This window comes from Hibiscus syriacus, unplaced genomic scaffold (genome assembly GCF_006381635.1).
Source record: "Hibiscus syriacus cultivar Baekdansim isolate YM2019G1 unplaced genomic scaffold, ASM638163v2 tig00112114_pilon, whole genome shotgun sequence".
Lineage (NCBI taxonomy): Eukaryota > Viridiplantae > Streptophyta > Magnoliopsida > Malvales > Malvaceae > Hibiscus > Hibiscus syriacus.
In genome coordinates, this window is record NW_024063255.1 from 1096767 (window position 1) to 1111240 (window position 14474).

Here is a 14474-nt window from a genome sequence, read left to right on the forward strand (position 1 = left end):
CCACAAAATCCAAATAATAATAATAATAATAATAATAATATAATAATAATAATAATAATAATAATAATAATAATAAAAACAAGTAATTAGAATCACATCTACTTTGTTACAAAGAGCTTATTTTCTTCATAAACCCAAGCTTCGATGTTAGGGATTGATAAAGAGAATGAAAGAATGTTATGAAACATCTATTTAAGAATAAATATTAATTAAATATTTTTTTTGGGTATTCATAAAAAATATAATTGGAAATTACAGATCAGATAATATATCATGTTGGTCTGAGCAGCTTTTCCAACCTCGCACGTTATTTTTGCCAACTAATGAGCTTCCCTCTTTAGCCAATCATCTTCAAGCTTTCACCTCTGCCAACTGTACCTATTCCACATCCAAATAAACTGTCTTTTTATTATCAGCTCTTTTTATTTCATTTTATTTCGACATGTTCTTATTCGATCTGATTCGGTCCGGATAAATTTTTTTTATACGAGTTGGGATTATCTCAACCCCCAGCACATGGTTTTCTAAAAGAACCTGTTGGCAAATAAATTCGACAAGTTCTGATTCGATATGATTCAATCATGATCGAGTTTTTTTAATTGGAGTTGGGACTCAATCCCAACTCCCCGCACATGGTATCCTGAAAGAGCCGGTTGGCGAGTGGACCCAAACCAACCCCCCACAGAACTCAAACAGGAGCTCACGTGACACCATGATTCATTTCATTACACCATATTATACATAATCATTAATATAATGCGAAGAAGGTGAGCATGTTAGCATGTGAGTGACCATCATGAAGTATCAATGTATTGTTTACCTGAATTAGGAGCGATAGTGGCGGCAGCAGTTGGGATGGTGGTGATGGCCCCGGCCGTTGTTGACGGGAAGATGTGGGTGGCGGATGCCGGCAACCCCATTGTTTGTGATTGATGGTAATGATAGAAGGGGTACATTGGCATCAATGTGTTTGCACCTACAATAGAATGCCCTGCTGGATACGCTTGAGAGAAATGTCCATTCATGTAGGATCCCCCATTGTAGCTTAGCTTCTATTGCATCATATACAAAAAGAAATTTTAGATTTTTTTTCGAAAATTATTTGATATCTAAACTTGATGTCATTGATAGATTATGTCTAAATTTAATTTCCCTCACACTCCTACTGAATGTGACAAAATGCGTAATAAAATCAAATTCAAGTACCAATATGTACTACAGAACCTATGTTCAAATATCAATTTGGACAAAGAAAATGTATAAGTATCGATTCGAATTATGTAACCAAAATCATGTATCTATTTAAACCCTAAAACAAACTTCGGGGACCTAATAGAGTATTTACCCTATTTTAAATGTATAAGGAAAATATAAACTGCAGAAAAACACTTACATGATTGTAGCTCATATCAGTGGTAATGTAGGTGGGGGAGTAACTGAAACAAGTGAGCAGAGACAATTATTAGATAGGGCAAAGTCTATCCTTTATACCATGAATACAAAATATAGGGTAAATTACATTAGAGTTCACTTAAATATGTTAAAAGTTTAATTTGGTCACTAAATTTTCAAAGATTATGAAATGATTGTTCAATTTTATCAAACTTTTACAATAATTATAATATTACATTCATCATTTAACAATTCGATAAATTTTAAAAACTAACTGACCAAAATAATCATTTAAAACATAGTTGAATGAGTTCTGATGTAATTTAACAAAAAAATGGAATATATACCCATAAAAAGGAACGGCCTGAGGATGCTGCCGATGATGAAAGGGTGACGCTGGTGTCCCAAGTGCAGGGTAATACCACTGCACGTGATTAGCAGGTGCAGCCGATGTGGCCCTCGGTCCAACGTTTGATCCTTCCATTTTCATTTGATCAAAACCCCAAAAATATTAGACCCCCCATGATGCTTATATTCACAAAAACGCCACCACCTACCATTTTTCCCTTAAAATAGAAAAAAAAACGTAAATAATACCTTGTTGTGGCGGAGGAGCAGTGGAGACGGACCTCGGGCGGCGAGCACCGAGGGAAGCGAGGTTGCAGTTGGCGCGGCGGCCGTTGATGATAGGATTGGGATCCTCACAAGCTTTTTTAGCAGCTTCAGCATCCTTAAAGGTAACCTAAAAGAAGCCCCCAAAAGCAAAGGGTATAAAAAGGAAATTTCCAGAAACGAATCAACTGAAACCGGATGCATTTAAGCGAGAGAGAAAAAAAAGAACTCACGAATCCATAACCCTTGGATCTGCCGGTGAGTTTATCGGAAATAATGACGGCTTCGAGGATCTCACCGTACTTCTCAAAATGCTCTTTCATGGCCTCTCTGGGAGTTTCCCAAGCTAAACCGCCGACGAAAACTTTGGTTAAAGTCGTGTCGCCGAATTGCCCAATATTGGTACTCATAGTCATTGCGTTTAACAGTACCAGCAGCAGCAACAAGCAAGCAAGAAAAAAATATGAAAATCCTGGCTGTTTACTGAGATCTAACAGAGGAAATTGCGAAGAACAAGGCGTTTGGGTTTGGGATGGAAAGAAAGGAGAGGAACCCAAGAAGGAAATAGGGAGGGAAACGGAGAATATAAGGAGGAAGAGAGGGAAAAGAAATAAAGAAACGAAGAAAAACAAAAAGGAGACAGATTGGCAAATACAGATAGACTTTGTGCTCATAACTACATTATCAACGTGATCACACATTTTATTAACTAATCTTTTCATAACCACTTAACCCTGGTTAATCAATTCGGGTTTAAAATCATTCGATTTTTTATTCAATCAATGAAAAAAATTATTAGATATATTAAATCTATTAAGAATGATTATTATCTATAGAGGTATTGGACTCGAAAAATTGTACTTATATGATATGTGTAGTCAATGATTTAAAAAAATTATGAACATATATTATGTTCTAATCATTTTAGACTATTTAAAATATTTAATAAAATCAAATTTAGAGTTTGAGATTTAAGTTTTCTTTTTTATTTCTAATAATGAATAAATATTTTATATAGTAAATAATCGATAGAAATATACATTTGAAAGTGTGGGCTGATTTTAGAAATTACGAATTCAAATCAATCAATTATCCTATGGTTATGATCGAGTTATTCAATTATAATTAATGTTAGAGTAATATGTCTGTAACAATTGATTAATTAAATTACATATGTTTAAAACATTTTGAAGGATGGTTCATCGACTGCTCCTGCATGCTTGAATGGCATTTTTGTTTCTGCTAGTGCTAATATGGTAAATAAGTCTTTCGGTTCTGGTAATGCTTTGATTTATGTTGTTGATGAGGCTTGTGTCAGTCTCCCGGTTGTTGCTCCAAATCCTGAAGGGGTTGTCCTGGGACCTCGTTTGTTAATGAGGTGTCAGTTGGGGTTTATATCGAAAGCTTGGTTGATAGTTCAGCACATGTTGAGATCTGTCCTGGGAATGTTGCGGGGATTGGCCAGGGTTCTAAACAATATGAACTCCCTATACAGGCTATTGATCCCCATGCAAAGAGAGGCAGGGGAAGGCCTGCTAAAGCTGATAAATCTGTGGGAGGTGGGTCTAAAAACACATTTGACGCCCTAAGCTCGATTGACCCTGACAGTTTGATTGGGATCCTTCCTGTTGACTCTGGAAAGAAACAGAGAGGGGATGCTTTGGGTGTTGCAAAGATTGTGCAAGAACTGAAACTAAAAAAGAAAGAACAGGTTGAAAAGGTTAAAAGAGCAGAGAAAAGGGTTGGTGCCTCATCCTTTACAATTTTATCATGCTAATATGCTTCTGGAATATAAGGGGGTTCAATAGTCCCCTAAAGCAAAGCATTGTGCTAAAATGGGCAAAAAGGCTTCACATTAATATTCTCTGTCTTCTGGAGACTAGAGTCAAGGATATGCTGCTGATATTTTGTCTAAGAAGTTTGAGGGCTGGAATTTCTGTTGTAATTACTCTCATGCTGAGAATGGTCGAATCAGGGTTTTATGGCAAAGAAATTTAGACTGTTCCATCTGTTATATTTTCGAGCAGTGTATCACCTTTAAAGGCACCTTCAATGGTTTACCTTTTTTCATTCGTAGTGTATGGTTCTAATGATGGCATAACCCGCAGGCAACTCTGGTCGCAACTTGGTAGTATAAATAGCTTTGTGGGTGATGCAGCCTGGTTGGTAGGGGTGATGTAGCCTGGTTGGTAGGGGCGATTTCAATGTCATTTTAAATGGAGGAAAGTTCTAATCCTATCAGCTCTATCACTAGCAGTGACATCATTGAGTTTAAGAAGTGTGTGTTGAGGACCTGGGAATCTTTGATCACCAATTTATTAGCCCATTTTACACATGGTCTAACAAGCAGCAAGACTCCTTCCTTGCCCACAAACTAGACCGTGTTATGGTTAATCATTGCTGGTCTGAGGCTTTTCCGTCCTCTGAAGTTGAGTTTCAAGCGCCTGGGGAGTCTTTTCACAGTCCAGCCTTAGTCTGGCTGCACAAGGAAGTTGCTGCAAAAAAAACCAAAGCCATTCAAGTTCTTTAATTTATGGGCTATGCACCCAGATTTTTTATCCATTGTTAGTGATTCGTGGCAGGCACCAGCTATTGGGAACCTAGCCCATGTTATGTTCTTAAAGCTAAAGTGGTTGAAGAGTTGTCTTAAGCTCTTAAATAGAGCTCACTTTCCTGATATTTCGGGGCGAGTTCTGTGTAAAAGGGATGAATTGAGGGTTATTCAGCTTGCCAATTTGGATGTTGTTACTGCTGGCAGCCTCATGATTGATGAACTTAAGATTGAGGAGAAGTTAGAGGTCTTGAACAGATGGAGCTTCTCTTCTATAAACAAAAAGCAAAGGCTGACTGGAATAGAGAATGTGATCAGGGCACTCAGTTTTTTCAGTCCATGGTGGCTAGCAAGAGGATGAACAACACCATTAGAGTCCTTTTTAATCAAGAAGGTGTTAGACTTAGAAACTTTGATGATATGTCCATTGGGGGTGATCGATCTTGAGGTCAATTGTTGCAATGTCACCACTGTAAAGGAGCTTCTGGGCCCATTCCCTTCCCGATGGTGCTTCTGAGGCTTTAATCAGAGAGATATCTGATGTTGAGATCAAAGATGCTTTATGGGACAAGGGAACAATAAATCCCTCGGTCCTGATGGATACAACTCATTCTTTTTTAAACGGACATGGCATATTGTGGGAAATGACTTCTTGGCAGCAATTAGATATTGCTTCACTAACTCATTCATGCTCCCTTCCTTCAATCCTACAACTGTTGTGCTTGTCCCAAAGGTTTCTAATCCTAGTATGGTCAAAGACTTTAGGCCTATTTTCTTGTTGTTCTATCATATATAAGACTGTTACTAGAATTCTAGTGAATCGACTGTCTGTTGTCTTTCCTAGCATGATTTCAATGAACCAATCTGCTTTTGTGAAAGGGAGAAGCATAATTGATAATACCCTACTTGCTCAAGAACTTGTTCGGGGTTATTCTAGGAAGAAAATTTCTCCAATATGTGCTCTCAAAATTGATTTGCAGAAGGCTTTCAATTACTTAAACTGGGATTTTGTGAGAATTGTTTTACATGCTCTAGGATTACCTGAGAAATTCATAGGCTGGATTTTGGCTTGTATTACTAATCCAGGCTACTCCATTGTTTTCAATGGTACTATTGTTGGCTATTTCAAAGGGGCTCGGGGTGTTAGACAAGGTGATCCCCTCTCTCCTTATATTTTCGTCTTAGCCATGAACGTTTTATCGAGCCTCCTTAATGTAGCTGCTAAGAAGGGAGTGTTCAGCTATCATCCTAAGTGCAAAAAAGGTTGGGCCCACTCACCTTTGCTTCGCTGATGATTTGCTAATATTCTGCAAAGGCTCTCTGGACTCTGTAATTGGTGTACAAATTGTTCTTGACTCTTTCTACTCCATGTCTGGACTAAAACTAAATGCTAGTAAGTGTGAAATCTTTTATGCTGGGATTTCTGCTGAACAATGTGCTGCCATTAAGGAGTTAACATGTTTCAAACTGGGTAATCTCTCTGTTCGTTACCTGGGTGTTCCTCTGGTAACTAGGAAACTCACTGTTTAAGGACTGCCAAAGCTTAATTGACAAGATAAGGGCAAAGTTGAATTTGTGGGCCAACAAACACGTTAGCTTTGCAGAGAGGCTTCAATTGATCCGTGTTGTTCTCTTCAACATGGCAAATTTCTAGTGCATGCAGCTCGTTCTTCCTAAAGAGATAATTAACTCTATTGAGCAGCTATGTTCCATATTCTTTTGGAAAGGGTCCGACTTACCTGCAAGAGGCGCTCGTGTCAGCTGGAAAAAGGTCTGTACTACATTGAAGTCAGAAGGTGACCTAGGTGTCCAAGATGTAGGCGAATGGAATAAATCATGCACTGTTCGCCTTATCAAAAAATTATTAGACAGTGAGGGCTCTCTCTGGGTGGCCTGGATGTGTGCCTATATGGTCGGGGATGCAAACATCTGGCAGATGAGAATTCCTTCAAATGTAAGCTGGTCATTCAAGTACATCTTGAAAATCAGACCTACTGTTATTCATCTCTTTGCTGGCCTAATCCAGAACCGAAGTGTTAAAAGTATTCGGGATGACTTGCATATCAATATCCCCAAAGTCTCTTGGCAGCATCTTATTTGGTTTCCTGGGTGTATCCCTAAGCACAACATTATAGTATGGATGGCCATTCTTAATCGTCTCCCCTACTCGTGTTAGGCTCCTTAGTATGGGCTTAAATATCGAGAATGATAAATGTCTAATGTGTGGTATTGTGGCTGAGTGCAGAGACCACCTGTTCTTTGGCTATAATTTTGCTAAAGACTTATGGGGAGCTACTCTTACTTTATGTGGTCTGTATAGAGGCGTTAGAGGCTGGGATAGTGAACTGGCTTGGGCAATCTGTTACCTTAAGGGCAAGTCCCTTATTGTGAGAATTCTTCGACTTGCTTGGGCAGGCCATGTCTATTGCATTTGGAGGGAAAGGAATTGCAGGCTCTATGGGGGTTGTGCTCGCCCAATGGATGCGTTACTGCAGGATATCAAAGTTGTCATTCGGATTCAGTTGATGGGATGCAATATTAGCAGTTCCGACCCACATAATACAGCTCTTTGTACTAGTTGGGGTATCACTTAGTGGGAGTTCGGTTATTCTGCTACTCTTACTGTGTTTGCAATTTTGTCTCTTTTGGTTGCTGATTATGTATCCGTGTTTATTGTATTATGTAAACTGTAGCAATTCTCTTTTTCTTGGGTAATGAAATGGAATTATCCAAAAAAATAATTTAATGACCTATAATATAATTTACCCAACAACTAAAGAGAGTAAGATACAACTAAAAGTTGGAGAACAAAACGGGAAGGGACCACAAAGTTAAATGAATTTTGAGGTACACAATTATCTTATTGTTATAATCAGATTATCTCGTTATATCTAAAAAATTCACATCTGACAACGTAGTATGTTTGTAATAATCAATTAATTGAGTGATCTATTCTTATCTTTTTAAAATTCAGTGATTCATTTATAGTCTTAATAATAATTGAGTGACGTATAATATGATTTACCCAACAACTAAATAAGGTTAGAGACAACTAAAACTCGGAGAACAAAACGAGAAGGGACTCGTAAAGTTAACTGAATTTTGAGGTTTGTAATTATCTTATTGTTACAATCAGATTAATTATATGACCAATTTCTATATTTTTAAAGTTAAATGACTCGTTTATAATCCTACTAATAACCGACTGACCTAGAATATAATTTACCCAACAACTAAAGAGGGTAAGAGAGCTAAAACCCGGGGAACAAAACGGGAAGAGACCCACAAAGTTAACTGAATTTTGACTTTGAGGTACGCAACGTGAAGTCCCAAGGAAATGTCCCCGCCTCGCTATTTTATCTAATTTGCATGCACGTCTATACATATATATATATATATATATATATATATATGTATATATATATTTTTTATTTATTAATTTAGTTGATTACAAGATAATGTATATTCGAAAAACTTCTAATCATTTAACAAAAAATAGTTAGATTCCTTTACAGATATCGTGTTCAAATGTGAGACCTTTAAAGATAACAAGCATTCATTTAATTATTGAGTTTGCTTAATTCATGTCACATCTACACATATAAATTAATTAATTGTCATCCAAAAAATATATTTTTTCACTAAAATTAAATTAAAATATCTTACACGTATTTTTTAAAGAAAATCCTATATTTTGTCGGAATAAATTAAAATTAATTTCTAAAAATATTTTATAAATAAATGACATTTTAGTCTTTCTCAATGAAATCTATATGTATTTTATAATGAATAGTGAAATTTAATAGTCGTATTAATATGATGACAATATTTAGCTCTAATGATAAGTGTCACTTAAAATTTTTATTTTCTCAAAAGATGTGTATGATAATATGCGTAACGTCATTGTTTTAAAATTTTATGATCTTTCATATATATATTTTTATTTTGGGATTAATATAATTTATTATTTTTATAAATATTTCGTGTTCCTTTTAGAGTGTAGGACGTAACATCCATCATCTAATCTTGTAATACACTTATCGTGAATTCATATTTATTATCGATCCATCATATTTATCTTATTTATTGGAATGTTCGACGTCGAACAATCAAGAATATATTTTCATTTGTCACGTACATTTATCATTTTTTTTAAAGAATATATGCTAGCTAGCTGACCCTATTCCCATATGTAATGGAATAAGAGGGAGGTAGGGTAATAGGCCACCCCCAACGACAGGTTGAGAACAGTTTCCGTGGAAGACCTCCGTTATTCATTTTTAAATTCTAAAACCTTTTTATTCTTTTTAATGTAAGATTAATGAGTTCCATTACTCTAATGAACAATACATCTCCCTCTTTAAAATACATGACATAAGAAGTTCAGATAATATTTTTATTTATTTTAATAAAAAAGAAGAAGTGGTCAAAGTCAAAGAGAAATGAGATTCTCGTCCAACATCGATGCAGATGGTCACATGGAAACCCACGTCTTCTCTAGTATTGGTGTGAGTCTCACTTTCCAATTAGACTCATAAAATGCTTAACCACTCCTTAATCCCTTACCTTAGCTGTCATTTACTCATTTACATATGCAAACTAATTATAAAGTTACATGCATTGTATGTGATATTATCTATTTAAATAAACTACATGTTTAGTATCTAAACTATTATTTTTGCCCTTTTTTAGTACTTAAACTTTTATTTTTTTCATCAAACCTAACTTTTAATTTAATCACTGAAGTTTAAATTCTTTTAATTTAATTACTTAAATTTCAAATTACTCCTAATTTAATCACTTTAGATTTTAAATTTAATTTTTTATTTTAATTATATATTAATAAAATAAAATAAATTTCATGTCACAAAGTTTATATACCAAAACAGAACAAAAGTAATAGTTTAGGTACTAAACTTGTAGTTTACCCTATCTATTATTTACTTTATATTTTAAAATTATAATGTTATTTAAACTCATCAAGTGATCTCAGTGGCAAAAGAGAATGTTGTTCTCTTTAAAAGTCTTGGATTCTAGCAGTTACGTCTATAGAGTGTGCGTGCAATTATACATTGTCAATAAAATAATAAAATTTTGATCATATGCTATCTTGTAATCGCCTCCTACTAATAAAAAAATCATAATATTATTTTGACATGATATTTACTTACTAAATTTTTCCTTTATTTTTTTCTTCTCTTCCTCTTCTAATTTTTCTGTGTCTTCTCTCTAAAAGGCGATCAGTTACCATCGTTATCATCGCTAGCCGTTTATCATCGATGATAACCGAATGTTACCAAATTTCATTAGTTGACTCGTCTTGATATCTTGAGTCTGATTTTTTTCAAAAATCGCTTAAAATGATATATAAAATATGAAAGGTTCGATTTTTTTTTGTTGATTTCTTTATTTTTCAAGTTTTTTTTTTTATTTTTTTTTTTTTTTAGGTTGTTTTTAGGTCTAGAGGTTTAGGTCTCTAAAAAAAATCAAAAATAAAATTTTAAAAATTGAGCTTTTATTTGTGTTAGATCGAATTCAGAATGAGATTTTATTTAAAATTCGAAACGAATGAAATATCATCAATTATCAAGACGAGAAAGAATCGATTGAATACATTTAACTTTCAAATCAAAATCGAGACGATCATATATGCCGACTCCTAATCCTACTCTGTTACCGTCCCTAATCCATGCATCTACAGCATTTTCCTATCATCAACTCCCATTATGGACAGAGATACGAAAAGGAAGAAGAAATGAACGAGCAAATTAAGGAGTTAGATATGAAAGGTGAATGTAGGTTTCTTTTTTTGAAGATTGGGGTTGGGGGAATCTTTCATGACCAAAAGTAATTGGTTGCAACACTTTCTTGCAATTGGAAATTTCATTGTCCTTTCTATGTTTCTTCTACAAATCCATGTGATACAAAAATGGTGTCCCCCATGTGTTTTTGTCTTTAAACCTAAATTACCGCCTCATTTACTTGTTATAAAACTATCTACTTTGCAACATTGTACTAAAATTGAATGGGAACAAGTTTTTGGATTATCCGAAAATTCAACCTTTTTGAAGAAAAAGATCTGGATTTTGAGATATACTTTTACAACTTGAGCTGATACTCTATTTTTTTAACATTTATTTTTAAAATTTAAAAAGTAAACTACAAGAATCATAACTTTCGTTTCAGTTGTGTATAATTTTTTAACGATTTTAAAAATATATATTTTAATCACTTACGTTATCAATTTACCATATTTTGCTAAACCGTAACCCACACCCCTCACCGCCCAACATTCAATTTAACTCAACTTATCAACGACCGAAACTTGAAAAACCAATAAAAAAAATTAGACATTTTACAACAAAATCATCAATAGAAAATTAAATAAAAAAGAAGGAAATAACTAAAAAGAAAGAAGGAAATTAAAAGAAGAAAGAAGAAAACTACTCATTTCAATTGTGGGTAGAATGAATTGAGTTTATGAATAATCTAAAATATATAAAAATATTATTAGAATTGATTTTTTCTCCAATTAAAGTAGAAAAAATAACATTACTCTTTAAATCATAACTACAATTTAAAAAAAAATTGAATTTTTTTGAATTTTTTTAAAAAATGAACAATTTGAGTGGTCTACTTCAAATTTTTGAAAATTTTACAAGTCTAAACAATGTTTTTTTTTAAATGAGACTTAATGAGAACTTTAAAAGAAAATTAAAAGAGGACTTAATTAAAAATATTCAAAAAAAAATTAAAAGCTAATGAGAACTTTTAAAAACTTTGAGGGGTCAAATTAGTTTTTTAATCTAAAATTAATATATTTAATAATTTATCGGGTAAAGTACACAAATGGTCCCTCAACTATAGGGTGTTGCTTTGTTGAGTCCCTCAACTATTAAAGTTACAAAATGGTCCTCCAACTATAGGGCATTGTTTTATTGAGTCCTCGGAAATTAAAAGTTACAAAATTATCATTCGACTATTCATATTTTCCAAACTCGTCATTTTCGTTAAAAAAATGATGATAGTCTAACTGAGATATTTTAAAATATGATCACAAAATCTCAAACAATTATCATATCTCATGCATCAGGTTAACGTCCAGCTTAGACTAACGTCAATTTTTTAACGAAAAATGATGAATCTGGAACATATGAATAATCAGATGACTATTTTGTAATTTTTAATTGTTGGGGGAGTCAACAAAGTAGTTGAGGGACCATTTGTGTACTTTACCCTAATTTATATTAGTGTAAAACAAATACGAAACATATACTCACATACATATAAATTTTCTAATCCAAAGAAGAATGGCAGACCACGTGAGGAGTGCACAGGTACATATCATTCAAATATCTCATCCCTCTTTATCTTTGCATTACACAAGAAACGTGGCCAACTGTATTGCAGAAACCAAATCCCATTGTGTTCCTCTATTTGGTAAATACAATTTTATCAAACATAATAATAAATATTGTTTTTAAAATTATTATTCAACCACGGTGACAAATATTTTATAAACGAGAGATTTTAATGTTATTATTTTATTTAAGATTTAGTGATATAAATTTTAGAGCTTTAGGTTTATCTATCAGTATCTGATCAATGATCGATTAACCTAATTCGTGTATCACATTATAAGAGTTAATCTCTCAACATAATTTATTCTATTCACAATATTAGAGTTTTATCTCATAATCTTATTTAAGAGATTTAATATATCGTTCAAATTGATATTGTGAAACTTTCTTTCTGATATCACTTAATGGGATAATAACCCTATATTTTTAGGGGTGAATATTCTTCTCTTAGTTGGGGGTGAATGTGTTGGCCAACCACCAACTGTCATGAGAGAAATTTATAAAAGAAAATGAGAGATGAGGGATCAATTAGGGTGGAAGTGGTGTGAGTTGGTGCCTTTTAGGGTTTGAGTTGGCAAAGGTTCAACCAACATGATCATATTGTAGGACATAATATATACATATATATAATATCATTTCCATCAACCCTTTTTGCCCTTAACTACTCTTATCTTTGGGATGTCCATTTTTTTTATATATAAATTTGGAGTGAATAATATATGTTTAAAGATTCTCAATCATTTGACGACTAACACTCATATCCTTTTACATATGCGATGTTCGAACTCGAGACTTCAAGAAATAAAAATAAATCTTTTAACCACTAAGATCTCTTGATCCGTGATGAGATATCCATTTCCAAGTTCATCATTTTCATCCTCGATCAAAATCTTTATTACTAGACTTACAGTTGCACTTCAATATGTTCCAACTCACGAATTTTAAATTGTTTGTAATACATAAGGATGAATGTAAGATCAAATAATAAGGAAAATCAAATTATTCAACATCAATAGAAAATAAACATAAAAACTCTAAAATATATATAAGTTTTTTTTTAAAAAAATGGGAGTAACTGTTTCACTGTCTCCCTCGATCCATTTCTATAATAATATTAATTGAATAATGAATTAAGATTAATATGATTGAGAAGTAAAGGGGAGGGTGACAAGTGTGGAGGGAGTGAGCTGGCCTGCCTCGTGCATCAACAATTGATGCTCACGTCGTGGGATATATGCGCACATTACCTGGTAAATACCCACTTGATTATTGGATAAACTACATGTTTAGTACCTAAACTGTTACTTTTATTCCATTTTGATACCTGAAGTTTATTTTGTTTCAAAATTACACTTAACATTTAGTTTAGATTTTATTTTGGTACCTCGTTGTTAAAAATTAACAGAATTATTGACGTGAATCTTTTTTAAATTTTTTCAATGATGATGAGGCAATATCTTATGGTGACATGCCAACATTAATGCTAAGTTTTTAATGACAGGGTACCAAAATGAAACATAAACTAAACATTAAGTATGATTTTGAAACAAAATAAAGTTTAGGTACCAAATAAAATAAAAATAATAGTTTCGGTACTAAACGTATAGTTTACCCTTGATTATTTTATAGAAATAATAAAAGAATTAAAAAAATAAAGAAATTGAACTGAAAATTATTTAGAAAATAAATCACTTCAAACATTAATTTGTAAAGTTATCTCGAATTGTTAATTAGCTGACCCTATTCTCATATGTAATGAGATAAGGGGAGGTAGGATAGTAGGATGCCCCCAACGTCAGGTTGAGAGCAGCTTCTGTGGGAGACCTTCGACAGTCAGAATTATGAATTGTCCACCGTGAGATTCGAATTGTTAATGATTCTGCTAAAATCATTTCAATGCCGATGACTTTGGTTATAAATATTGGGAAAAAAAGTGTTATTACGTGTCACACATATATGTTTACACAAACATTAATCGGATCAGATAATAAAACGCATATATAGACAAAACATCAATCATCCAATGAAATAAAATATAAAAAATGTATTTAAATATTAACAAAAATGAATATCTTATTAATGTGTGATTTGTAAAGATTTACACCAAATTCAAAATCACCAACAATTACTCACAACTTCGACAACGGTCAACGATTTTCACATCTAAAACACCACAAAATATTTTTGACAAAATCCTACATTTTAAGGATAATTTTACATAATTTTGTTAATTTTAATTTATTTTTAAATACTTTTTTAATATCAATATTTTTAATTGTTTTTTAAATATATCTAATTTTCCTTATTTATCTCTTGCTGTTTTTTATTTTAAGGTATTCTTGAGTGAACTGATTTATTTGAGAAGTTATTCTCCTAATGTTTTAGTTGTTGTTAATGATGATAATTGTTTGGATAACGTAGTATTTTCACAATACGATATTTTAATGTTGTTATGTATCATATTTAGAATTATAAGTTGTTAGATTTAAGATTATTTAAATATATGAAATGATATTTTTTTCTGGTTGTCTTAGTTTTTTTTTTCTATTTTTCTTTAA

General features: G+C 32.8%; 2 protein-coding genes across 4 annotated transcripts; one reads left to right on the forward strand and one right to left on the reverse strand.

The window, feature by feature from the left end:
* Positions 1–167: 167 nt before the first annotated feature.
* On the reverse strand, positions 168–2566 carry LOC120174609 (probable RNA-binding protein ARP1). 3 transcript variants are annotated; one of them, XM_039181413.1, is made up of 6 exons: positions 2238–2566; positions 1990–2134; positions 1740–1869; positions 1394–1436; positions 821–1052; positions 168–378 (listed from the first exon to the last, which is right to left on the reverse strand). In XM_039181413.1, exons 1-6 carry the CDS (start codon positions 2418–2420, stop codon positions 338–340), a joined length of 774 nt encoding a protein of 257 aa, XP_039037344.1. In that variant the 5' UTR covers positions 2421–2566; the 3' UTR covers positions 168–337. The 3 variants fall into 3 exon arrangements, with proteins under 3 accessions (XP_039037344.1, XP_039037345.1, XP_039037346.1); XM_039181414.1 differs by having other exon boundaries at positions 168–372; positions 2238–2565; XM_039181415.1 differs by having other exon boundaries at positions 168–398; positions 2238–2565.
* Positions 2567–5409: 2843 nt separating this feature from the next.
* Positions 5410–7149, forward strand: LOC120174667. The gene is made up of 4 exons (XM_039181444.1): positions 5410–5818; positions 5871–6061; positions 6219–6664; positions 6801–7149. Exons 1-4 carry the CDS (start codon positions 5410–5412, stop codon positions 7147–7149), a joined length of 1395 nt encoding a protein of 464 aa, XP_039037375.1.
* Positions 7150–14474: the final 7325 nt, after the last annotated feature.

What these genes read in the sequence shown, in the direction of transcription:
- LOC120174609 (XM_039181413.1), bottom strand. Translation starts at nt 2,420, where the DNA reads ATGACTATGAGTACCAATATTGGGCAATTCGGCGACACGACTTTAACC. An exon ending in GATCCAAGGGTTATGGATTC is followed by an intron (nt 2,135 to 2,237) that starts GTGAGTTCTTTT and finishes GGCTTCTTTTAG; the next exon opens with GTTACCTTTAAGGATGCTGA. An exon ending in TGCTCCTCCGCCACAACAAG is followed by an intron (nt 1,870 to 1,989) that starts GTATTATTTACG and finishes TGAAAATGGAAG; the next exon opens with GATCAAACGTTGGACCGAGG.
- LOC120174667 (XM_039181444.1), top strand. Translation starts at nt 5,410, where the DNA reads ATGAACCAATCTGCTTTTGTGAAAGGGAGAAGCATAATTGATAATACC. An exon ending in GTTACCTGGGTGTTCCTCTG is followed by an intron (nt 6,062 to 6,218) that starts GTAACTAGGAAA and finishes TAGTGCATGCAG; the next exon opens with CTCGTTCTTCCTAAAGAGAT. An exon ending in CATCTTATTTGGTTTCCTGG is followed by an intron (nt 6,665 to 6,800) that starts GTGTATCCCTAA and finishes GGCTGAGTGCAG; the next exon opens with AGACCACCTGTTCTTTGGCT.